Source organism: Mustela nivalis, assembly GCF_964662115.1.
Source record: "Mustela nivalis genome assembly, chromosome: 10".
Lineage (NCBI taxonomy): Eukaryota > Metazoa > Chordata > Mammalia > Carnivora > Mustelidae > Mustela > Mustela nivalis.
The window spans coordinates 18,575,156-18,600,585 of record NC_139029.1 but is presented as its reverse complement, the minus strand read 5'-3'; the positions used below and the strand labels follow the sequence as shown (position 1 = coordinate 18,600,585).

At 57.4% G+C, this 25,430-nt stretch overlaps 1 protein-coding gene and 1 long non-coding RNA gene across 5 annotated transcripts in view; both read right to left on the bottom strand.

Moving 5' to 3' along the window:
* RPS6KA1 (ribosomal protein S6 kinase A1) overlaps positions 1 to 23,882 on the bottom strand; it is a 38,898-nt gene extending 15,016 nt beyond the window's left edge. Inside the window, exons 1-13 of one of the 4 annotated variants that reach the window (XM_082688775.1) lie at positions 23,676 to 23,882; positions 17,370 to 17,414; positions 8,688 to 8,804; positions 8,350 to 8,431; positions 6,054 to 6,134; positions 5,798 to 5,877; positions 4,415 to 4,521; positions 3,686 to 3,723; positions 3,211 to 3,353; positions 2,775 to 2,845; positions 2,412 to 2,500; positions 1,305 to 1,369; positions 933 to 1,035 (exon numbers count right to left, since the gene is read on the bottom strand). In XM_082688775.1, the coding sequence (XP_082544901.1) occupies positions 933 to 1,035; positions 1,305 to 1,369; positions 2,412 to 2,500; positions 2,775 to 2,845; positions 3,211 to 3,353; positions 3,686 to 3,723; positions 4,415 to 4,521; positions 5,798 to 5,877; positions 6,054 to 6,134; positions 8,350 to 8,431; positions 8,688 to 8,804; positions 17,370 to 17,414; positions 23,676 to 23,738 (1,084 nt within the window). In that variant the 5' untranslated portion in view covers positions 23,739 to 23,882. Of the gene's footprint in view, positions 1 to 932; positions 1,036 to 1,304; positions 1,370 to 2,411; positions 2,501 to 2,774; positions 2,846 to 3,210; positions 3,354 to 3,685; positions 3,724 to 4,414; positions 4,522 to 5,797; positions 5,878 to 6,053; positions 6,135 to 8,349; positions 8,432 to 8,687; positions 8,805 to 9,593; positions 11,356 to 11,464; positions 12,111 to 12,237; positions 12,536 to 17,369; positions 17,415 to 23,675 lie in introns of those variants that run through there. The other 3 variants (XM_082688776.1, XM_082688777.1, XM_082688774.1) reach the window with 3 other exon arrangements.
* The window catches only part of LOC309841656, a 963,915-nt gene that overhangs the window by 919,846 nt on the left and 18,639 nt on the right, over positions 1 to 25,430 (bottom strand). The window lies entirely within an intron of this gene.

Sequence of the window (25,430 nt, the reverse complement as noted above, 5' to 3'; positions counted from 1 at the left end):
GGCTTCTGAGTCCTTCAACGCTCGGCTGTCACGCTCCCCTCTGAGAAACTCTGCCTGAGGCTGCTCCTCCAGCTCCCCACCCCCGTGCAGCTGTAGTTGTCACACTGCCCCGCAGTCTTCATATCTCCCCCCCAACTACAGTCGGAGCCATGGGAAGGCAGGGCCAGCCCCCCGTGGCTGACCACTGGCACACACAGCAGGAACCAGGTATAGATGGGTCAGACACGTCGTGCAATCGAGATGGCACAAACTGTTGGAGAAGTGCTGAGCTCCCTGACATCAGAGATGTGCAAGCCACAGTGAAAAGACCACCCCTTCTGCTAAAACCCATCCATCTGCGAATCCTTCCAGAACGAACACTCCCCCCTCAGGATCTGGCCAATATATTGGGATTTATCTAACTCCATCTCAGAAGCCCCCTCTTTGGCTTCTCGCAGTAACCCCAGGAACTGAGTGGGTCTGTGGTTGAGCCCATGTTGTAGATGAGTACACTGAGGTCCAGCGATCAGAACAGCCAAAGGCAATTCCCACACTTGCCCTGACCTGTGGGTGCTGTCACCTCTGCTCTGCCAGACTCTCTCCACCTCATGTTTTTGCTGGGTCAGATTCTTTAGTCCTGACGTGAATGTGAGCCTCCTGTGTTCGGTCTTCCCAGTGGGCTGGAGGATGCCCGGGGCAGGGAGCCTGACTTTTCCACTGTGGCCTTAACCACCCACCCCCCTACCCCCTCACCCAGATACAAAGAGCCTACAGAGCCCTGGGGTGGGAGGGTCAGACCGAATAAGATAGGGACAAAGAGCCAGAGACCTACCCTCTGGTCTGCCCACATGCCTAGGCCTGCCTGAGTCTCTGGCCACCCCTCCATCCCAAGGGGCCCCCGACTCCCGCTTCCCTCCTGCACCAGCCCAAGACAAACCGGACCACAGACGCACCCTTGGGTGTGCGGGACGTGAACTCAGTGTCAAAGTAGAAGGTATCATCAGGTTGTGCCACAGCTGGCTTGAAGGGCGGCTTGATCTCACGACGGTATAGCTTCTACAAGGGGAGGCGGGCACCCCAGTCAGCACGGCACCCCCAACAGCCCACCAAGAGCCTCAGGTGGGAGAAGTAACTGGCTTGGAGCACAGGCTGTCCAGACAGGGAAGGGCACAACTGTTGGCCCCTGGGAGGGCAGCCCTGCCTCCAAGGCCATGCTGTCACCCTCTGCTCCACCTCTGGGGCCCTGTTGGTAGAAGCCCTCCCCCCCGCCGGCCAACCACAGGTGAAGCCCTGATTGGGGCTCTGGGGTGGACAGACACACTCACATTCCAATCAATGGTAGAGTAGAAGGCATGCCGCTTGATTTCCTCTGCCCCGTCAGGGCCGGAGCCTGAAAGAGCCCAGGTGAAGGGTCTGCCCCTGGACCATCCAAGCCCCCAGATACCCATCCTGTTTGCTGTGTGACCCAGACCTGCGTGGTCTGGGACCAGTGGCTGCAGCTGCCTACTGGGAGCATGGGGGACAATGGGCTCCCCCTGCCCCAAATCCACCCAGCCATCACCCCAAAGGCCTACTGCCCACTTGGCATTTTCCACTTTCTGGAGACCCTTATGATCAAGCTTCAGGGTACTAACACAAGAATAAAGAACCAGCAAGTCAGACAACTTGCCCTAGGCCACACAGAACAGAAACTGGCCTTGTTCTGAGATCTGCAAAAGCCCCCCATCTCCCTTCCAGCCAGGCCTCCTCTCTGTTGCTCTTATCCTATGTCCTTGAATGCCACTGGGAAAACTCTCAGTCCATCCAACCCCAGGGACCCAGACTGGACCTTACAAAGCTGGTCATGGTCCAGAGGAACCCAGGAGCCAAGGAGCCAAGACATACCGAACATCTACTACATCTACTACGCACTAGGCACGTTCATGCAACCGCACTTAGTCAGCAGGGCTCGAGAACATCATCTCCAGTGGAGATGAGGACCCGGAACTCTGGGAGGTGAAGCCAACTTCCTTGGGTCACTTAGCTCATAAATGGCCCTCATTCAACAAATATTTATGGAGGGACTGCTGTGTGCGGGGCGGTGAGGACCTGACATGGGGCCAGGATTGGGACCTGAGCCTTCTGCCTCTTGAGCTCACACTTTCTCTTGTGCCAGCAGCCTTGGCGAAGGAGCTGGGTGGGGTGGGGAGTGCGGGGGGGGGGGGGGCGGCTCTGTCCTTGTCCCCAGGGAGAGTGGGGATGACTCAGTTCCTGCCTTCCCCCTACACACAGGTCACCCCCCGCAACAAACACCACACATGGAGCCCGAAAGCAGGGTGGCCCGCGGCATTGTCTGCCCACACAAAGGACAACAGCCCCTTTCAGCCCAGATGTGGCTCTGTGGCCTAGGCTGCAGCTGTGGCCCGCTCCCCTCCCGAGCTGGGGCTGCTTACCAAGCCGGTTGGCAGGATTCCGCTTGAACAGGGCCCGCAGGAGGCTCTGGGCTTCCGTGCTCAGAAACTGGGGCATGCCTAGCTTCGCCCTAAAATAGCCCCCAGGTCTCATCAGGGCTGAGTCCGTGCCCAGAGGCCCTGTCTCCCCTCCCCGTTCTGTCTAGGTTGAATTTCCAGCTCAATCCAGACAAACCATCAACTAACTCAGGGATTCCCCTCCCAAGCCCGGGAAAGCATAAGGCTTATCCCAGGGGAGGGTCTCAATGGGGAAACCTGGGGCAGGCACAGGGTATTGTTCTGGCCCCCAGGCTAGGGCTGGCATCAGGGGAGCCCTAGAAGTGTCAGGGCATGGCTGGTGCTTACTTCAGAATCAACGTCATGGTCTCCTTCCGGTCCTTCCCCTGGAAGGGCAGGGAGCCGGTCAGCATCTCAAACTGCAAAGGACAAGGGTCTGTGAGGCTCTGGTCTCCATCTCCCATGTCCTCCACCTCCTCCCACCTGGGCCACTCAGCTCCTTTCCCCGGGTTCTTGCTGGACTGTGGCAGGGCCCCCCAGATCAGGAATTGTGACCAGTTCTCTTTCTCCTTCCAATCAGAACACCGAAAGCAGTGCTAGGGGGCTGAGGCTGGGGGATTCCTTCCTCCCAAGGAAGGAACCTGTGCCTGCGGGAAGGGTGAGGCAGCTTGGCGGGGAGAAGACAGAAGGAAGTCATAGACACTATGAACCCCCTCACTGTACAGATGGGAAAACTGAGGCCTGCAACATGGGCTGAACGCTTCAGCCCTACCTGGGCACTCACCATCAACACCCCATAGGACCACCAGTCCGCGCTGTGGGTGTGGCCCTGGCGGTTGACAACCTCGGGGGCCATGTACTCCACCGTCCCGCAGAAGGAATAGGCTTTTTTCTCATGGTCAATGGCCTCCTTGCTCAGGCCAAAGTCTGTGGCAAGGAGGGCAAGAGGACACATCTTTAGGAACCTCCTGCCTTCCTTGCTGCCAACCCCCCCGCCCACAGGCCTGAGGCATCACCCCCGTGACACTCGGGAGGAGGCTAACGCCCTGAGACGTTAGGTGACTTGCTCAAGGCTACCTAGTGGGGAGCCAGGGTTCACACCCAGGCCATCCAAGTCCAGGGCCTAGGCTTCTAACCACTTCCAAGGGCGTGGCACAGCCTCTGAGGAAGGATCTCCTGGTTCTCAGCCCAGGCCTCTCAAGAGCCCATCCCACCCTCCCCTGGGACCTGAGGAGGGGGAGCAGGGGCCCTCCACTCACCAGTGAGTTTGATGTGGCCCTCCTCGTCCAAAAGGATGCTGTAATGGAGAGATACGGGGTCAGGCCCTTCAGCTGTGGCCCTTGGGATCTGTGACACCAGGGGGGCTATGGAGGGTGGGCCTAGCCCAGAGAAGGTGACCCACCCAGATCGATCTGAGGAGAGGCAGATGGCGCAGATGGAGCAGAGGTGTTGCCTGCCTTCTTTGCTAATCCTTGGAACAACGGGCTGATGTAGGTACTATTAGGGCCCTACTGCAACAATTGGGGAAACTAAAGCTCAGGGAAGTTAAGTAACCCTACACAGTCACAGAGCTAACAGGTGGTAGAGATAAGACTCGAATTCAGGTCTGCCTAATGCTAAAACCAGGTGTCATTCCAGCCGAGCACCTGTCCCTGGCTCCTCCAAGTTTACCATTTGAGGACTAATATTAAGGAAAATTCTAGAGAGGATCATAACAATGAATGACTTTCCGTGATGGCATCTCAGACATCACACTGGATTAGCAAAAAATGTAGGCAATCACCAGCACAGAAGAGCCCCGGCCTTGTCAACGGCAGCCCCCCGAGGTGGGCCTGCTGCCACCGCCAGCCCACTCAACCCATCTGTTCACGGGGCACCCAGAGAGAGAGACTTTGTTGGGGAGAGTCCCGCCCACCCATCGGGCAACACCCCAGGGCTGGCCTCTGCACTCCCTAGGGCAGCTGGTGTGGAGGCCAGGCTTTACTCACTTTTCAGGCTTGAGGTCCCTGTAAATGATGCCCAGGCTGTGCAGGTGGTCCAGGCCCAAAGCCAGCTCAGCCAGGTAAAACTTCACGTCCTCCTCCGTGAACATCACCTACAACGGGCGGGTAGGGGCGTCAGCTGGGGGCGTCTCTCCCTCAGGAGCTAGGGCGCTGGGCACTCAGCAGCCTTCTGGTCCTCAGGGCCGCCCCTGGGGAGGACCTTCAGACACCCCCGGGCCACACACTCTTCTCTTTATAAAGGGAGTTGAGTGTGAAATGACTCACATACAAGTCACTCGTGGCATTGTTCTGAAACAACAGAAGGGTTGCAAAGGGCCCAGGGATGGAGCAGGAGACTGGACTGAACTGTCTGTCCCACGCATGCGGCCATAACTTCACGGGGAGTCTCTCTAGGTTCTGATACGGATCGATCTCTAAGATACGCTGTCTCGAGCAAGGCAAGATTCAGAATGGTGTATACAGGGCAGTACTTTTTGTGTAAGAAACTGGGGGTTGGAATTCAGAACGTGTAGCAGAATGGTTGGTATTACTAAAGAAACATGGGGTGCTTAAACAAGAAATCAATAAAAACATTTACCTATGGGGGGGTAGAGGGACTGGGGTGGGAGGAAGACTTCTCAATGATATTTTTCTTTTCAATCATGTAAACGTATTACCTATTCAAACATTAAAATAACATTTAAAAAAATCTTTTAGAGTTTGCTTCTCTTCTAAAGTCTGACTCGTGTTAATGGTCCTGCTTTTATATCTGCCTCAAGTTATTTTAGGTCCGCTAAAATCCTTTCGGTTAGGGGCGCCTGGGTGGCTCAGTTGGTTGGGTGTATGCCCTTGGCTCGGGTTATAGTCTTGGGGTCCTAGGATGGAGCCCCACGTTGGGCTCCCTGCTTGGTGAAAAATTTGCTTCTCCCTCTTCCCTCCACCTCTGTCCCTCCCACTGATACTTGCTCGCTTGCTCGCTCTCTCAAATAAATAAAATCTTAAAAAAAAAAAAAAACCCACATAGGACATAATGTTAAAATATCTAGATTTCTGGGAGAATTTGGGCTTCTTCCCATCCTCACAGCCCTGCCTGGGGCAGACTCAGAAGAACGGAGGTGGCGGACTGAAAGACCCCTTAGCTCTCGGGAACCAAGGATGGCATCAGACACAGGGCCTGAGCCTCCTCACCCACCCCGGGAGAAATTCCGTGGCTTGGCCAGGGTGTACGCTCTGTCCCAGGGTAGGTTCCTAGGTCAGGGTCCGCTGGGCAGGCCTAGATGGTCCCAGGTCCAAGCCACACTGGCCACGTTCTTCACAGAGCTCTGGGATGAGAGGTCTTGTCCCTCCAGCTCCATCCTGGGGCCCTATGGTGGTGGGGTGTCAGCTCACCTCCTTAGAGAGCCGCGTGAAGAGGTCCCCGCCACGCAGGAAGTCCAGAATAAGATAGAGCTTTCCCTCAGTCTGGAAGGCTGGGGAGAGGGGAAAAGACAATGGCGCAGCCAGTCCGGCCTTGGGCCCTGCCCCTCTGCCCTAAGCTCCCTTGGCCTGCTGGGGATGGGGACAACATCCAGGAAAGGCAGCAGCCCACAGGCAGGGCAAGGGCTGGCAGGCAGGCTGGGAACTCAGGTAGGGTCTGCGGTCTCACCATAGTGCAGCTTCACCACAAACGGGTGATTTACATCCGCTAGGATGTCTCTCTCCATCTTGGTCCGAACGCGGTCACGCACTGGCCAGAAGAGAAAGGCAGTCATGGAGAATGTGGCCTCCCGAAACAATCATCCCTAAGCTCTGGCTAAGCAGGGATCTCTTTTCCACGAGTTCCTCACACCTTATGGGAGTGCCCAGGGCTGGGCCCCAGGTACCCTGCCCATTCCTCACGCCCCAACCCTGTCCCATTCAATCTAGCCAGTCTGAGCAATCTGTTCTGTCCTCTGTGTGCTCTTAACCTTTGCCCCCAAGGCTCCCCATAGCAGGATGCTTTTACCAGCCCCTTCCCCACCTGGCACAAAAAAATCCCTAATGTTGCTCTGGGGCGGATGGGGATATAGTCACCTGGGAGCTAATTAGGCAGATTCCTTTCCTTGGGCCTAAAATTCAGATTCATGGGCCTAAGCAGGCACCCTCACATATTTTTTCTTTTTCTTTTTCTTTCTTTCTTTCTTTTTTTTTTTTAAAGAATTAAAGTCCTGGGGCGCCTGGGTGGCTCAGTGGGTTGAGCCTCTGCCTTTGGCTCAGGTCCTGATCTCAGGGTCCTGGGATCGAGCCCCACATTGGGCTCTCTGCTCAGCAGGGAGCCTGCTTACCCCCCTCTCTCTGCCTGCCTCTCTCCCTACTTGTGATCTCTCTCTCTGTCAAATAAATAAATGAAATATTTAATAAAAAGAAAAAAGAATGAAAGTCCTTAGGGTGCCTGGGTGGCTCAGATGGTTAACCGTCTGCCTTCGGCTCAGGTCATGAACCCAGCAAGTTCCCTCCACAAGCTCCCTGCTCAGTGGGGAGCCTGCTTCTCCCTCTCCCATTCCCCCTGCTCATGCTCTCTCTCTCTCTGTCAACTAAATAAAATCCTTTAAAAAACAAAACAAAACAAAAAACCAAGAATAAAAGTCCCTAGGCATTCTGATCACCAGCAGCTTCTTCTTTGACTCAGCTCAGACCTCACCTCCTCCAGGAAGTCTTCCTTCAACTGCAAAACTGAATGAGCGCCCTCTCTCCTGCAGTGCTTGTGCTTGCCCCTTCAGAGCACTTTTCACCCTCTCCTTTAATTTCCTCGTTTCCTTCACCAGACGCGGCACGGGCCATGCTGGAGCCGGACTATTCCAACCACTGTTTCCCAAATACGCCTTATGTTTTTACACTTTTGCTCAGGCAAACACCTTCTCCTTTCTGGAGTACATTTTCTCTATCATTTTTAGTCTGGAGAAATCCTAACTCATCCTTCAAGGCACAGCTCAGGTGGCCCCTCCTTATGTGAGCCTACCCTTTGTGAGGCCAAAACCCTCCAGCCCCTGGGCTCCCCACTCACAGCCCCAACTGCCCCACACTGTAGGCTTGACTTGGCTACTCACACCCTGGCCTGGGAGGCCTTCAGAGCAGTGACCAAGTCCTCTGCCCTCCCTGCCATGGCTCCCATCATCCCTTCTGGGGAATGACTTCTACCCCTACCAAACTGGCATGAGGGTATCAAAGCTACAGCACCCCACAAACAACCCTTCACGGTCCACAGGACCCCTAAAGTCTACAAGGTCAACACTTCTGATCCTCCCCCACCTCACCCCAGCCAGGGCCCACTGCCCCTACCACCCGCTGGTCAGTGTGGCTGCCCTGGTTCCCAGACTGCTCTAAGGGTCACTGCCCAGCCCAAAATCCACCACCACCCACCATCATGCCCTTTCTGAGCCTTGGAATTCCAGATCTGGCCTTGGGCTCCCCTCTGAACCTCCCTGCTCTCCATCTCTGTGGCTCTGCCTCAACTTCCCCTCTCCTACCCTCCCCCACTGTCTCCCAGACTCCCTGCCTCTTCCTTCATACCCTTCTCCACCCTGAGAGGTTTCCCTCAGCCTTCCAAGCATGGAATAGCTCTCCCAATTCATGTCAATGCCAGGCACATGAGGACCCCTGCCACAAACACACGTACTCACCCCCTGCCTCCTTTCCAGATCCTTATCTTCGGCTATGGCAATGGGTGCTTGGCTCGGGGGAATAACGGAGGGATGAGGCTAATCCCCCAGAAGTCTTTTCTTTGAAACAGATGCTGTCTTTGCCATGAGGTGGGAGGGGGGTAAGGGGAGGCTGAGGACAGACCTGTTTCTCTACCTTCAGACCAGGTGCTCCTGGAAATAGAGCCATCTCCTCCATCAGACCCAACACTCTGGAGAACAGGACTGTCTCCCTCAATCCTGTGCCCAGCCTGGGCTCTGCATGGGGAGGTGACCTTCACTCACCTTTCAGTGTTGCCTTCTTTAGTACCTTCATGGCATACAGGTGCCCACTGTCCGGTCGGGTGACCTTCCGCACCAGGAAGACCTGAGAATGCAATGGGGAAAAGGCAGAGGAGAAGCTGGGGAGACCTGTGAGCTCCCATCCCCCAGGCCCCAGGCTGACCACTAACTTCCCTGAGCCCCAGGTTGACCTTTTGCCCTCCCTGGGTACCAAGGTGACCTCCTGTCCTCCCCTGAGACCCATCAACACTTACCCTCTGATCCTGAACCCCAAGGGGACCCCTCGCCCCCACCTCTGACACGACCAGTGCGACACCCCCAGTTGCGGGCCCAGGACTCACTTTGCCAAAGGATCCCTGGCCCAGAACCTTGAGCAGCTCAAAATGGGACGGGTCGGCCTTCTCAGAGCCAGCCTTGACGTGGTGCGTGATGGAGATCTCCTTGAGGACGCCCTCATCCTAATCGGAGGGATAGAGCTGGTGAGCACAGGGGGGCCCATCCAAGCCCCCTCCCCCTGGAGACAGGGCTCTGCTGGCCACACCAGACAGCTGTACCGACAGGGCCAGCCTCCTCTTCGTCAATGCCCCAAGGGTCTCAAGGGCCAGGGAGGGTCAAACCACCAAGTGCTGGTCAGGTGAGGCCCAGCTCCCACCACTCCTGCTGCCCTGGCCCAGGGAGGCCCAGGGAGATGCCTGTGCATGGCACGGGTTGTACCTGTGGGACTCCCTTTCCCCTGCTGCAAAGGTTTTGCTTTTGCTACAGTAGGAAGTAGAGCTTGTTCTCATACTGGGGAGGCAGAGCTGGGCTTTTATTCCTGTCAGAGTGGATGATAGGATCCTTCTGGCCAAAAGGATAGCTCAGAGTCACAGGGACTCAAAGTCCACCAGAGACTACCCACACTAACCCAGTTAGTGCCAGTCTGGGGTGGCTAGGAGCTGAGGCCAAAGACTCGATGAGCTCCTCCGCCCAACCTTTGAGAGTTCCATCACAGGAGTCTACTAAAAACCCCTTGCCAGGTCCTAGCTCTTCCAGGACCCTCCTGCCCTCCCTCCAATAAGCCACTGGTACCCTGGAGCCTGAAGCACCTCCTCACGTCCCCAGGAAGCAAGTCTGGGCAGGGGCCAGTTGTCCAGCCGGGCCAGGCCGGGGCCAGGAAAGCCGGAAGCCAACTGAGGCCAAACTCGCCATCCAGGCACCTGCTCCAAGGGCCCCAGCCAGGCCGGGACCAGACATCTGGGCACACTCACCGAGTCCCGCCTGGGGCCAGAGCCAGGGCCAGGGGCAGGCAGAGAGGTCTGGCTGGTCTGGGGCCGCTGCTTCCTGGGCAGCCAGGGGAGCAGGGCCCAGAGCCGCAGGCGGGGCGGCTTGGGAGCCTGCTCCATCCGCCCGGCAGGGCCGAGGCACCATGGCAGGAGCAGGCAGTGTCGGGGGCCGCCTCGGAGGTGGCCAGGCCCAAGGCGGATGTGCAGGGTGAGGGCGGGGGCTGGGCCCAGCTCAGGGCCGCCAATCACCCGGGGCCTGTGGTTTCCCAGCTCCAGGCCTACAATCTTACCACGGTCCCTTCCTCCCTTGCCCCCCCTCCCTACCGCCTGCGGGCCGCCCTCTGGCCCTGTCCCCCTCATCCTGCCCGTGGGCCTGCAAAGGGAAAGCCCCATGCCAACACAGCTGCTGGGGGCTAGATGGGTACCTGACGGGCAGAGACAGGCGTCTAACCTGTAAAGGCGGATGAGGGGGGACGCCCAACAGGCAGAGGCGGGCATCCACAGGTAAAGACGGGTGAAGGTGGGCAGCTGTCAGGCAGCAGTGGGTGGGGACACAGGCCCACAAGGCAGGGACGGAGGGGGACACACACCCAGCCAGCAGAGGTAGGAAGAGCACACACACAACAAGCAGAGACAGATGGGGACACGTACCCAACAAAGCTGAGGCAGGAGGGGACCCATACTTAACAGGCAGAGGGGCCCGGGGCATACATCCAACAGGCAGAGACAGAAGGGGACGTGAACTCAACAGGCAGAGACAGATGGGGGCCCAACAGGCAGAGACAGATGGGGGCTGGCATCCAACAGGTGGAGACAGATGGGGACACGTACTCAACAGGCAGAGACAGAAGGGGACACAACCCAACAGGCACCCAACACGTGACATGTACCCAACAGGTGAAGACAGGCACTCATCAGGTGGAGACAGAGATGGGGACCTGGTAAGAGAGGCGGGTGGGCCACAGAAAGAGAAAGCCAGTCAGCGAGGCCCAGGGAGACCAACAGACATGCAGGCCAGACACACAGAAAGCCAGCTCCGGGACTCAAGGGCAGAGCTCCGGGTTCTTGCTGGTCTGCCAGGGGGCCAGTGGGGGGAAGTGAGGGGACATCACCCCGCATCTGGGGCAGCAGTCCCGGCTTTGTGGCAGACACCCCTCTGAGTTTCATCCCTGCAGGGCCTGCGGAGGGCCCAGGACCGATACAGTGGGTGAGAGGGCCACCTCCTAAGTGCAAGCTGATAGCTTTGTCTCTGATCCAAATTCCCCAAATCTGTTATCCCCACTGCAGATACAGGCAGCTGAGGCCCAGAGGCCAGTGACTCACGCAGGCTGAAAGCAGACCAGCGGCACAGCCGGCTGACACTCAGATCCTTCCCCTAGTTACTGCCTGGCTTGGGGTCAGCGGGCCTTCAGTGCCAGGACGGGGTGAGCAGGGAAGTCAGCCAGAGCCCTGCCCTGCCCATCCGATCCCACCCCCTCCCTCAACACCGGGGTCAGTCCAGGGACGTCCCATTCTAGGTCTGGGACCCGACAGACGCAGCCCCATCTTCAGGCGACCTTGAACAGCCACAAAAGCTGCAGCCACAAGAAGCTGCAGGCTCTGCAGGCGCCTGAGGAGAAGCCTGGGCAGGACAGGCAGAAAGCCTGACTCAGAGAGGGGCTGAGGTGAGCCGAGACCACACAGCAGCCCCTGCCCACCCCACCCTGAGGTTTGAGCCTCCGCTCGCCTGCCTCTGAGGACACTCCCTGGGGACAGAAGCAGTCACCCAGAAACCCCAGGGGACAGAGCCACTCCCAAACCCATTCCTTGCCCAGGGTCATGGGGACAGAGACTGGGCAGACCAACCCTCTGCTCACCTTTCTGGGACAGGGGAGTGAGTCTCTCTCACCCCTGGGGAAATCTGCCGGGGTCTGCATGGTGGGGCTCAAGCGGTGGCCAAAGGGCCCCAGTACTCCTCTACTTCTGCTTTTTCAGCCTTCCCGGCCCAGAAGGCAGGGTCCCTGACCCCCTCCTTCTCACTTCCCCCTCTGTAAGGAGGAGGGACAGAAGACGGGTCAGGCTCCCCAGCTGAGAAGGGGACACTGGAGACCCCAAACCCATGACTCTGGGGTGGGGGCGGTCCAGGGATACAGCCCTCATCATCTCCTCTGATCCTAAGGAGGGGAGACTAGAACACAGACAAAAGTCACAAGAATGAGGTGGTGACACACTGGACATCCCAGCACCTGCAAACAGCCCCTTGAGAGAATGTGGGGCAGAACTCAGCAAAGCCAAGGTCTCTGAGTGCCCCAGGCCAGAGTGCAGAAGCTCCTTCCCCAGCAGTGACCTTGCTACGGCTGGGCCCACCCAAAATGGCAGCCCCCAGAGCAGGCACCCAGCCCCACCTGGCAGAAGCCTGCCAGGCCAGGGCGCTGGGATGGGCAAGGGGGCCAGAGGGCCTCACTGAAGTCTGAGAGGAGGAGAAGGTAGCAGTGAGGCAGGGGCTGACCAGGCCCAGCCCCCTTCCGCATGGCCTGGCCGCATCAGTCCCACCAGTACCCCCACAGGAACTGGCACACCCACAAATACACACAGGCCGATGATCGGAAACCATTTCCACAGACATGTGGAAACACACGCCCCCACGTACACACGGACTTCCCCTTCCAGTCCTCAAAGGGCCTCCAACGACAGTCTGCTGCTGATGGCCTGCTGGCGGTTGGGAAACAGGCCTCCTCAGACAGGCTGCTCACTGCACCCAGCTCCGACAGGGCTGTAGAGACCGGGACAGCCCCGGAAGCCCCAAAGCTCTCTGGGCTGGAGCCAGCTGGGCCCCCACCCCCCAACCAATCCTCAAATCCCTGAGAAGCAAAGGAAGACTTTGTGGCTAGCAGAGTACAGGAAGGGGCTACAGGAAGGAAACAGTCTCAGAACTGCCTTCGCTGGAGGGTCTGTGCTGGGACTGTGAGGCCTCTGGTGGCAGGAGTGGGGGAGGACAGGCACCAGACCACATCCCTTGGTCCCTGCCCCATTCTCCCCTACAGACACATCCTCTTACTTACTTCCTCCTACAAGGCAGCTGGGAGAGAAGCCCAGAGCCCCTCGGCCTGATCCCTGGTCCCTAGGGTCCCAGCCACGGGCCTCCCTCCACCACCAGCTGCAGCCTAAACCCAGCTGCCAATCCCAGCAGTAACGGACACCCACAGTGCCTTCCCCAGGTGGCAGTGAACACAGGGCCTCCCAGGCCTACCCCCTCCGGTGGGTGGGACAGATGGCTCCTGTTCTGTCTCCTGGTTCCTTGGGGCAGGGGAGGAGAGGGGGGCAGTTCCCAGGCATGCCTGCTGCACTCGGCCAGGACCGGCATGAGTGACAACAAGAACTTGCCCCTTCTCAACGAAGCATGTACTGCACGAGGCCTTTCTTTCCTTCAGCCTCTACCGGTGTGGCTTCTGCCAGGCCCTGTGTTTTAGCTTTGACAGAGATCCTGTCATCCCATTTCAGAGCCACGAAAACCAGACTTGGAGAGAAAATGACTTGTCCGAGACCACATGGCTAGAAAGGGGGACAGCTAGGGGCAAAATCAAAGAGTGTTTGCTTCTGAAGTCTACATTCAAGACCTCAGTGCGAGCCTGGTTCCCCTTTGGACAACCTCAAAGCTACGCCACCCTGACCCACCCCCTCCGGCCCCGTCCCCAAGCTACGAGCCTGACGCTAGGAGGCGCACATGTTAAGACTCGGGCCTTGTTCTCCCGCAACTCCTGAAAATCCATGGTAACAAAACACAAGTGGCTACAATCCTACAATCCAGTATTACGGGGGCCCAGGGGCAGTAACAATCTGCCAGGGGTGAGGTCCCAAAAGACTTTCCAGAGAGGGTGCAGCCCAGCTAAACCCCGAGGACGAACAGGAGCTGTCCAGGCAGAAAGGAGGGGAGAAAAGACCCTCTTTGCCGAGAGAGTGACCCGCATGAAGAGGCTGAGGCCCAGAGTGCAGGGTACGAAGGTAAGACCTGTGCACTCACTAGCTGAGCGCTCCCAGGCAAATTTCCCTCCCTGTGTGAGCCTCAGTTTCCCCTTCTGTAGAACAGAGGTTAAAACTAAAGACTCCAGCCCGGGAAGGTTGTTGCTACAAGTACAGTGGGCCAGAGACGAACGGATGCTGCAAGCAGGACTTCTCCCTGGATTGGGCGGGCGATCGCACTGCTGCAGTCTCCTCCCGGCAGGCTGCGGGGACACAGCCCAGCCACACGGTCCCAGGGTCCACGGGAGGGTGGGTGGCCTACCCCAGCCAGTCCGAGGGAAGTTCCCCCCAACACCTGAGGCCCCCAAGGCTCCCCAAAGTCCACAGTCACATCCTGCTTGTGCTCCGGCCAGAGGAGCAGGAGGGATCCGGGATGGATCAGGGTTTCATAAACAGGAAGAGAGGATGGGAGGGGGGAGACGCTCAGCTCTCAAAATAGACCTGCCGGTGCTTCAAAGGGGTCCAGCTCCGGAGATGGGGGGGCTGGGGGGCTGGGGGTGCCTGGTCCACCGTCATGGAGAGAGAGAGGGTGAGTGGAGCCCCAGTCTGCCTGAGGACCCCAGGAGTGCCGGGGGTGCCGAAGGGATCCGGGGAGCTCTTGCCCTGGACTGCTGTCCATACCATGGCAGCTAAAACCCAAATCCCCCTTTCGGCCTAAAATGAATAAAACAATCAAGCATTAAACACCAAGCTTTGAGGAGGCCTGGCTAGCTCAGTCAGTGGAGCAGGCGACTCTCGGTCTCAGGTTATGAGTTCAAGCTCCACACTGGATGTAGAAATTACTTAAAAATACAAACTTTTAAAAAAGAACAAAACAAACCCAACACACCAAACTTTGTGGGACTGTTTAATTTATACATATCACACCCCCTCCCCCAGGGGGGCCTGAGGACAGACCCTGTTCGTCCTCCGATTCTGGAAAAGCATCAGAACCTCAGAGGGAGCACGGCACCTGCCCAGGGTTCCACAGCAAATGAGAAAGGGGCAGGATTCTGAACTCAGAATGCTGGACTCCCAAGGGCCCCTCCCTGCCTCATCTCCACCTGGAAGGCCCAATGCTCTCTGGGCCTGCCGAATCTGGCCGCTGGAGGCCCAGCCAAATGCCAGTTCTGCAGGGAAGGGGGCCGGGAGCCCTAGAGCCCACCATGACACTTCCTCCCCTGCCACTCGGAACAGCAACCATCCATCTGGTCCATGCTGGCCCTGAGCACAGGTGCCCCTCGCTGGTTCCCCAGGACTGCTCCTCTTACCATGTCACTGGGAGAAACATGGGCACGTGGAAAGGGGTATATTTCTTGGCCTGATATGGGGCCTGGCACAGAATGGAGATTCTCTGTGCCCATGGTCATGTTCTCTACCAACCCAGCATCCACTACCACACGGCTTGTCTGTCTCCACCCTCTCCTCAAGCCTGAGAGCTACCTGAGGCTGGGCTGCTGACTCATTTTAGAGCCCTCTGGTGTCACAGCACAGTGTCCCTAAAGTCTGATGAAGCAAAGGAGAAAATGGCCTGCTCCCAGCTCATTGCACTGCACAGTGATGAGGTCCTGACCACAGGCTGAGCGCCCCCTGGTGTGCCGAGCCCAGAAGCAGGCACCGGGGATAATGTGAGGTTCTGGGGGCAACAGAAGAGATAAGCAGGTGTTTAAAAATGGTGAAACTGGGGGTCACAGGGACCCAATACTCCCCCCCCCCTTCAGCACGCAATGCTCTCTGGGCTGGGAAAAGTATGGGCTCTGTAGGCAAGCAAGACCTGACTCCATTGTGCACCAGCTATGTGACCTCAGGCCTTGATTTTCTCATCTGTAAAGTGGGGATAGTAACAATCTCTACATCAGGGGTGTTGTGAAAACTACACTCAAAGCTCCTGGAGTGGTATGGGTTAAGCTCTTTCTCTTCTTTAACGTGGCCTTCAAGGCTCTCTGTGCCCATCCATCCCCAGCCTTAACTACCTTCCTATCCCAGGGTCTTCTGCTTGAAAACAGGCATCATAGGCTTGAGACCCAATGTAGGTTACCTGCCTGCGTAAGTTCCTGCCCTCTCCCAACAGGCCTCTCTAGCTCCTGGGGTAGCTTACCACCTATCCCCCCAAAGCTGCGAGCTTCTCTGCAACCCCCAAAACTTGAACCCTAAGATCTGAACATCCTGGTTCTTCCTTGAATCCTTTGGTTTGTTACAAAGCAACTAGAAGCAGGTACTCTGGAAGGAGATTCTCCAGACCAGGGGCCCAGACAAACTGAGGGACCCAGTCTCTACCACTTGGTCTGGCCGCTGCTGGCTAAGGTGGCCAAAGTGACCATCAGAAGAGAGGTACAGCCTGCTTATCTCACCTTGCCATACCTCGGGCAGCTCAGCTCCCTTATCTCAGGAGGCTGAGACAAGGCAAACCTCGGGACCAGCTCTAGGTCTATTTCAAAGGTCAAGCTCATGGCAAGTCTGGTGCCCAGGCCGATCCAGGTCTAGAGGGTGTGGCCCCTGGAAGGGGGCAATACTGTCATACCCATGCTCCTGGTGCTGAAGTCACCATGCGTGCACGTGGGGCAGTTACAATCTAATCTGTCCCTCCCCCTACTCCCTTGAGCCCGGCGCCATCATCCCCAATTTACAGATGAGGAAACTGAGACTTGGAAGGGAGCACACCTCTGGCCAAATAGTGAGCATGGAGCCAGGAATTAAACGCAGGTCTGCCCTAATGTCAAAACCCAGGCTCCATCCTCTCTAGGCAGCTTCCCAAGCACACACACCGCTCTCCCCCAGCCCCCCAATGGCCGGCAGCTCTGTGGCCTCACAGCTCCTGAAAACCGGCTGTGCTCTTTCCCAACAGAGAAATGAGAAAGCCCAGGCCCAGAAGGAATAAAGGACCCACCCAAGGTCACACAACTGTGGACACACAAAACCAGCAACAGGGACTAAAGGGCTAAAGGGAGGCGCCCAAGGGAAGCAAAGACAGTATGGGAGGGAACCAGCCCTGGGCTGGGAAATGGGAACCCAGAGAAACGGCCAGGTGCCATGTGCCAGGCACTGGGCCCTGGTTAGACCTGGGGGGCCACCCTGTGCCCTCCCGTCATGTACCAGCACCGCATACCCAGAAGATTCTAGGCCCTCATCATGCCCAGCTGACCTCAGCCTCTCCCATCACCCCTTCAGCTCTTTCCTTATAGCCAGCCCAGCTGCCATGACGAAATAAACCAAGGAAGTGGCCTGGGTGAGGAGGAGCCAGAGTTCTAGCCGAATTCTGCTCCTAACCCAGGCTCAGCCGCGGTCCCCTTGCCTAAGAAATAGGAAGGTTGAGGGGCTCCTGGCTGGCTCAGTGGGTAGAGTGGGCGACTCTTGATTTCAGGGATGTAAGTTCAAGCTTCACACTGGTGTGAGATTACTTAATAAAATCTCTAGGGATGGCTGGGTGGCTCAGTTGGTTAGGTGACTGACTCTGGCTCTGGTTGTGATCTCAGGGTCCTGCGATCGAGCCCCACATGGGTGTGCACATCTCTCTTTCTTTCTCAATGAAGAAATAAAATGTTTTAAAAATAAATAAATAAAACAAAATCTTAAAAAGAAAGGAAGGAAGGAAAAGAAAGGAAAGAAAGAAAAGAAAGGAGGAAAGAAAGAGAGAGAGGAAAGTTAGAGCAAGCTAACTCTGTGCACAGGGTCACCTCGAGGACTCAGTGGGACCAGACAGGAAGGCTGAGCTGGGTGGGCCTCCCTCCTCCTTTACAACCATGCAAATGGTCCCTTGCTCAGGGTGCTTGCCGTGGTCCTCACCTTGGATGGCTGCAGTCCAGCTTCTTCCCCTGAGGCCTGTCCATTCTAGAAAAGAGAAGGGAAGGAAGAATGGGGAATATTACCAGAACTTCCCAGGGTGGGAGGGAGCAAAAACAGACTCGGCCAGAACCCCTCCTCCCCCACCCCGGTGGGCTGCCCCGGCTAGCCAGGGAGGCCATGTAGGCGAGGGCCATCTGCCCCCACCTTCAACGCAGGGGGACAGGTATCAGGCTCTCCTGCAGCAGCCCCTCACCCGCATTTCCCCCCTCCCTCCTTCATGCTCTCTGCCTGGCAAAGCCCTCATCTCTGAAGACTGAGCTCAAATGTCATCTCTTCCCAGGGAGAAGGAAAGGGCACGTGTGGCTCCCAGCTCCGCTGGAGACAAACTGAGTCTGTGCTAACGAATCGACTGCCAAGAGGCCTCAGTCTCCCGATCTGTAAGCTGGGGAGAGTTACCCCCACCTCCCAGAACTGCTGCAGGGACGTAAGGAGACCAAGTCTGCACCAGTGACCAGCCTGGAGCTGCTGGCTGCCCTGTCCTTGCCCCATTCTCAGACTCCTCCCTTGCCCCTGCCGGGCAGAATCACGGCCGCCACATAGTGCCCCTGCATTCCTCCCCTGTGCCACTGGCGACGCGGCAGGGACTATATACACAGAGGCTTGCCCTTCCTCATAGAGGGGAGGACGGAGATTAGGCCTTGGTGCTAACAGCTGCGCTCTTCCGTGCCCCTGCTGCATGCCAGGCACTGGGCTTGGTGCCTCCTGCTTGTGGCATCATTAAATCCTCCTGACCTGGGAGGGAGGCCCTGTCCCCACTTGGCGGACGAAGAAACTGAGGCTCAGAGAAGCATGGCGATGGCACCTAAGGTCACAGGACTGGGAAGCGGAGATGCAAAATCCAGACTCTGACACCCAGGAGGTGATCAAGGAAAGGTCTGTTGAAGAGGAGCCCAGCCTCAGCAGGGCGAACCACCTGCAAAGAGGCGGCCACTGGGGCCCATTTCTAGGCAGTCCTGCTTCTTCCAGCCCCTAGACTTTGCCCTCAGGGGTATACCAAACCCAGCCCATCCTTTTCCTGTGTGATAGGAGGTGAGTAACCAGGCCTTTGGAAGTAAGGAAGGAGCAGTCCCCACCCCACCTGGCACAGCCAGTGTGTGGGGAGGCAGACGGCGGCTCCTCCTGTTAGCAAGACCCAGCCTCGGGCAGGTCAGGACTTTGGAGCCAGGGGCTGGGTCCACAGGGCAGCTGTGGCTTTGCCTGGCAGAAGCAGGCACAGCTGTGCTCTGCCCATTACATAATCTCCCGGCCCCTGGAGCGGCTCCTCCCTGCAGCTCGCAGAACATCCTGCCCCCTGAGCCCCTTTAATGCCCCAACCCACCCCAGGGCCCGCTGCTCTGCAGGTCCCTCCACACATACATACACATACATGCTGTCATCTCTCAGCAGCCTGAGGGGAGGGCTGGGTGGCTAAGGGCCAGGGAGTAGGGAGTAGGGGCCATGATGTCTTTATATGTTGAGTTTACCTGGCATTCTAGACTCCTGCAATAATTCCCACAGTACGTCACAACAGCCTACCTGCAGACCAGCTCCCCCTGCCCTGCCCCTGCACTCCTCATTCCAAACCCCTGTCCTTCCTCAAACTCAACTGTGAGCCTCGCATTGAGCAATCAACTCTCGCTCACACACTCCTTACTGAGAACCTTCTATGGACCCAGCCCAAAATCCTTCCATGGCTTCCCACTGCCCACAGAATAAAGTCCCAGCTCCTTGGCATGGCATTCAAGATCATCATCCCCAACTGCCCAATACAGGCAATTAAGCATGTGGGTTCTAGAACCTGGCCTTTTGGGTTCACATCCTGGCTTCTACCACTGCACGACCCTGAGGTTACTTCATTTCTCAGGGCTTCGGTTTCCTCACCTGTGAAACGGACATGAAAGCAATGTATCTCATTGGGAGGCAACAAGAAGCAAACAAAATCTACCCAGTCCACAAACAACAGCCATCATCATTACTGGGTCCTGTTCTTGAGCGTAAGCGAATGACCTGGGACCCTGGGCAGACCAGCTTGTTTCATATCCCTAGCATCTGCACTGTGGCTCCTTCTACCAAGAAAACCCTTCCTGCCTTGTCACTTTGGCAAACACCTGGCCTTCTTCCAGCAATGTCCTCTCCTCTGTTCACAAGGTTTCAAGTCCTTTCCTACCTCTTCTGGACCCCAGTGGCACTGAGCAAACCCCAGGTGAACTCAGGAAGAAGCCAAGGCTTGTCCATCATCATTTCCCAGCACCCAGCTCAGGGCCCGGCACACCGTCGATCACAGCAAAGCGCTGCTCAGCAGAGAGAGCAAGAAGCCCAGACCAACTTCGAGTACTCCTCTTTTTCAGATGAGGCTCAGAGTTAAGGGACTTACCTGAGGTCCCTCACCTAGCAGGTGATGGACATGGCGCCGTAACCTGAAGTCACAAGGCTGCAAGCCTAAATCCCCAGTGAGGGAGGGGAGGAGGCCTCGGATGCCCCCAGAGGTGTGGGCTTACTGAGCAATATCTGGGTGGTTCAGGGGACCCCAGACAGAGGCCCTGCCGGTCCCGGGGTCTCTGGCCCTGCCGGTCCCGGGGTCTCTGGCCTGGGTGCCACCCTCATGAAAACCCCATGCCTGTAAGAGCTGATGCACGATGTTTCTAGAAAGGGATGGGCAGCCCTGGAGAAAGGACTGGGAGTGAAAAAACCATAGGAGAGCCTCCTCCTCAAAGCCAAGGTCCTGGGAAGACAGGGTCCATGTGCCCCTCTGGCCTGACTGTTGCACAGGCAGGTGGGAAGAACACAGCTCCCCAGCCACAAAGACAGCTGCTAATCCGGCTCTGCCGGCCGCTTGCTCTGACCTTGGGTCTGTCACGTCACTTCTCTGACCCTCGGTTTTCTCATCTGTGTCAAGGCCAGGTCTGTCTTGTTCATAACTGCACTGTTGCTTGGCACAGTACTTGTCACATGATGAGTACTCAATAAATATTTGCTGAATGAATGAATAAATGAATGAATGAAAGGGGACAATGACGCTGACCTTGCAGTATCCCGAGTCAAAGACCTTGTCTAAAAAGTCTGGCAAAGGAAGGGCCCTTGGGCCTCACCCACTCTTCTTGCTCTTCCTCAGGGAGCACTGTTCCTAGGACAGCTGCCCTAGACCACTGTGCCCCCTCCCCAGAGGTCAGAGATGGATTCCAAAAGGCATTCGTCCTTCTCGCCCAGGCAGCTCTGTCTTGAGAAGTGGGGCTCAGGGAAGCATCTGGAGAAGCCAGGCAGCAGATGGACAAAGACAGCACGTGCCCCACGGGCAGGAAGCAGCCCCAGGAGCTGGGTTCAGAGCCCAGCCCTGGCAGCCCTGCACGCTGCTGGAGGCTGGGGGCCAGGTGCCAGGATTGGCTGGCACCACCAGCCCTCTGAAAAGGCTGGACAGAGGCCCTGTGGAACAAAGAGAGTCTGCCAACATCCGGAGCCTCTCCTGGAGTCCCTTCCACCTGGGCCAGTTTGATCCCAGCCCTTCCCCATCCTTGAGCCCTGACCCCACAACTTGTTAGAAGACAGTGAGAGCTCTGGACCCTGATCCTGTCTCAAACATGAATTCATAGGCCAGTTCTCCCAAGTTCAGCTGTCCCATCCAAAAATGGGGGTAATCCCTTTTTTAAAAAAAAGAAAAGAGGTTCCCCCCTAACATGGGGCTTGAACTCACAACGTTGAGATCAAGAGCCACACGCTTTACTGAGTCAGCCAGGCACCCCAATGATCCCTACTTTGAGATGATGTTTAGAGAATTATTATTTTTTTTTTTTTTTAATTTTTATTATTTTTTTATTTGACAGACGGAGATCACAAGCAGACAGAGAGACAGGCAGAGAGAGAGAGGGAAGCAGGCTCCGGGCTGAGCAGAGAGCCTGATGTGGGGCTCAATCCCAGGACCCTGGAATCATGACCTGAGCCGAAGGCAGAGGCTTTAACCCACTGAGCCACCCAGGTGCCCCTAGAGAATTATTTTAACAAGGTAACAGAGGCAAAGCAGGGACGGTGGCACACAGTGAAGCTCTGTACAGGGCAGGGCTGGGCCCCTGGAGAACGTTCCTGCTTTCAGCAGGGCCAGGGAAGGCCCAGGGCGGAATCCGCACCCACACGGCCACCTGGGCCAGGCCCTGCCTCCCAGCAGCCCATTTTCGGCAGCGTCATGAGGAGGGCAGGGCCGTCCAGACCTCAGGCCTCTGCCAAATGCCCCCAGCAGCCCCTTGCCCGCCTCTTTCCCAGCCAGGAGGCGGTGGCAGCGCCTGTACCTGTGGGTCAGGCTGCTGTATCACTTACATGTCACCTGGGCTAAGAACAGCAAGGCCCTGTTCTCCAGTGAGAGCGGCCCAACCAGCGCCCCGGCTGCCCCGTGGCTCCTGTTACCCAAACAATAACACCCAGACGCCTGGCACTTCCATGCAGTGGGGGAGGGGGAGAACAGGCAGCAGCGCCCAGGGCTCTGCACCTCTCAGTCCCAGGAAGCACGAAGCTACGACCCAGCACTGGCCGCTGGAGGAACAGAGGGGCAGAGAGGCTAAGGACTGGCTGAGGGTCACACAGTGTTTCCAAGGTGAAGCTCAGAAATCACGATGCCCCCAGTCCTAGGAAATACACTAGTCTTCTCCTCTCACAGAACTCAGATGCAGTTGTACTCAAAACTGAGTCGAGTTTCCTGTTTAAACCTGGTCCCCTGCCCCAGGATTCCCCAAAGGGAAGCAGGAAGTAGTGCCCTGCACTGGGAATTGAGCTCCTGGGTGTCTGCCCTTCCTGTGAGCATAACCCAAGGTAAGTCCCTAGGTTAAGTACTTCCCGGCCTCCCTTCCTCTAGGGAGGCCCAAGTCACAGGGGCATGCCAGGGCAAAGGCATCCATCTCTGAGCGCCCCCCCCAACCAAGCCCTGATGCCCCAGGCCTTGTGGGGGGGGGGGGTACTGCAGAGGGCAGTGTTCCTCACCTCAGAGGGTGAGTCAGCGAGAGAACCTCCTAGAGCCGTGCAGGGCCTGTAAAAACCCCATGGCAGGGATCCCAGAGCAATTTACTCCAAATTGCACCTTCAGGTTGGTTACCTAATCCTGCCGCGCCCACCATCCAATAGCCAGTGTCAGCTACGACCATCCCTTTAAAGGGGTAGCACACCCTGGGTGCTGGGGACCTGGGGTCTTCACTCTAAGCACAACCTGTGGCCCTGGGAGGCAGGGTACTTGGTGGTTGCCCCAGGTAAGAGGAGGCAGAGGAGGGGAGCTAGGCTAGGGACCAAAGCCAAGAGAAAATCACCTTGGCTCCCCTGCTCACTGAGGTCTTCACACCCTCCCAGTATACCCCCACATCCCCTCTGGAAATGGAGTTTCATCTGCTTCCTTCCCAGCATGAGGCTGAGAGGAAAGTTTTCTTAATCTGCTGGTTCAGGGCCTTGACCTTGACCCTGGGGGTCAAAGGGCACAGGAAGAGCTGCCCTTCTGCATCCTAGGGCTTGGCACCACAGAATCCTCGGAGGAGAGCAGAAGCTGCTTCTGGGAGAGGCTAGGTGACAGAGGCCAAAAACCCCAGGGGCCCAGCCCTTCCTATGGGAGGGCTCACAAGGAAAAAGGCAGGCACCAAGGTCCTCCATGTCTCCTGGAATAATCCTCACAAGGTCTAAGGGTTTTTCCCCACTGTCTTCTCCACAGCTTGGGGTAGGGGACACATGTGTCCTCTGGCCCTAACCCAGGGGCAAAAAAACCCGAGAGTTTCAGCCCTAGACAGGTGGTGTCACCCCATATCCCACAACTGCCAAGGGTCAAGAGGGGAAACCCTGCTAGGGTAGCAGCAGAGAAGCGGGGCGCTCTCGGGGTCGGGCGCTGTGAGACATGAAAGAGACGTGGGGTTCTCATGACCCTCATCTCTTGTAGAATCCTAGACATCTGGAACCTTAGCCCTGCCCTTCTGCGCTGATAGAGGAAGCTCCGACAGCTCCCGTACAGGTCCTAGGTGTGTGGGGTGACGGAGGGCCAGATCTCAGGGCCTCGCGGGATCCCCTCCCCGTGCTAAGGGGGTTCTGGACGCTTGGCGGAACTGTCCCTCGCGCGCGCGCGCACACACACACACACACACACACCCGGGGCATAGGGGTGTGGAGCCGAAGAAGGGCACAAGAGATCGGAGTGCACTCACGCCCTCGAGAGCGCCAGCCAGCCTGCAAGCGGCGCCGCGAGCCGCCCCGCCCCCGTGGGGACCCAGGCTCGCCTGCCGCCGGCGCCCGTCCCCCGCCCCGCTCACTCACCTCCGGGTCCAGCGGCACCAGCTCCATGAGCGGCCAGGGCTCCTTGAGCTGGGCGAGCGGCATCGCGCCGCCGCCAGGCCGCCCGCGCTCCTCTGGCGGCCCGGGCCGCGCCGCCTCCCGGGTCCCGGGGTCCCCGGTTCTGCTCCCCTGCGCCCCCGCGCCCCCCAAGAGACCCCAGCGCTGGGGCTGGGCCGTCCGCCGCCGCTACCGCCGCGGCACTCGCACTTCGGCTCCCTCCGTCACCCGGAGCCGCCGCGCCCATTGGCTACCTGCGCGAGGGGCGGGGCAGACGAAGCCCCGCCCCAGACCCCGCGGCGAGGCTTTCCCGGAGCGGACCCCAGCCCCCGGCGCGCGAGAGGGCTCCGCCCCGCCTCCGCCGCGAGCTCCTGACCCGTGCTCTCCTCGACTTCTGAGAGGCCTTCCCCGCTCCTCCCTACCAAAACGCTGTCCTCCCCGTGCGGACCACGCCGGGGTCATCGCTTTCCCCTCATCTGCTCGCGCAGAGTCACGCCCCAGATATTCCTTCTCCATCCTGGGGGAGGGATGCCCCTTGTTCCCCCAGCTCCCATCTGTCCGCCTCTCCCCTTCCCGCTCCAGGCAAGCACTCACACCGAAGGACCCAGGCCAGGGCTTGAAAGGAACCTGGGCCCCATGCCCCTCAGGCCTTCAGCTCACGAGGCCCTAGAGATCCCCCGGGATCTTAGCGCCCCAGCTCGGGGTAGGTTCCTATTATGTTGCCACCATCAGCACCCATAGCGCCACCAGATTTTTTGGGTAATCTGTCCTTGAGGGGACCCCTTTCAAGCCAGATCTCCCCAGAATCTCTCCAACTTCAGGCCCAGCCCCGGGGCTGATTTATGTTTGTTGCCCCCTCTGAGGAGGGCTCCGACCAAACTCCCAGGGTTGAGGGACACTTGGGCTGCACGTGGAGTAAAAGGCCAGGGAAGAGGGTTCCTCTTGGAGAGATTCAACAAACATCTAAAGAGGTGTTAGGGGTCCAGGTGCGGAGAGGTTTATTCACAGGTGGGGCAGTGGAGGGATCGGCTTGCAGGTTCATGGGTGGGGAAGAATGGCTAGTTATTTGCAAAGCTTTTGGAAGGCAGAATGGTTGGGGCACCCGGTTAGCGCAGGGAGTTAAGCATGGGACTCTCCTGGTTTTGGCTTAGGTTATGATCTCAGGATTGTGAGACTGAGCCCTGCCTTGAGTAAGACTCTCTCCCCCTCTCCCTCTGCCCCTATCCCCACTCTCTAAATTAAATAAGTAAATTTTAAGGCAGGGTGATGGGGAGGATTGTTTATCAAAAACCTTCTGTGAACCAGCTCCAACAACCTGTGATTTCTTTGAATTCCCACCACCACCTAGTTTACAAATCATAAAACAGCCTCACAAGGATGAGATGATTTACCCAAGGTCACACACCAGGTCAAGAACAGATTAGGAGGGCGCCTGGGTGGCTCAGTGGGTTAAAGCCTCTGCCTTTGGCTCAGGTCATGATCTCAGGGTCCTGGGATCGAGTCCCACATCGGGCTCTCTGCTGGCAGGGAGCCTGCTTCCTCCTCTCTCTCTGCCTGTCTCTCTGCCTACTTGTGATCTCCGTCTGTCAAATAAATAAATAAAATCTTAAAAAAAAAAAAAAAAGAACAGATTAGGACTTTTAAGAAATCAAAGTTTATGAATATTTCTCCTAAATCCAGATACTTCCCTTATTCCATGACTTTCCTACGGTAGCAAGTGAATTGGGTTTTCAGTGAAAA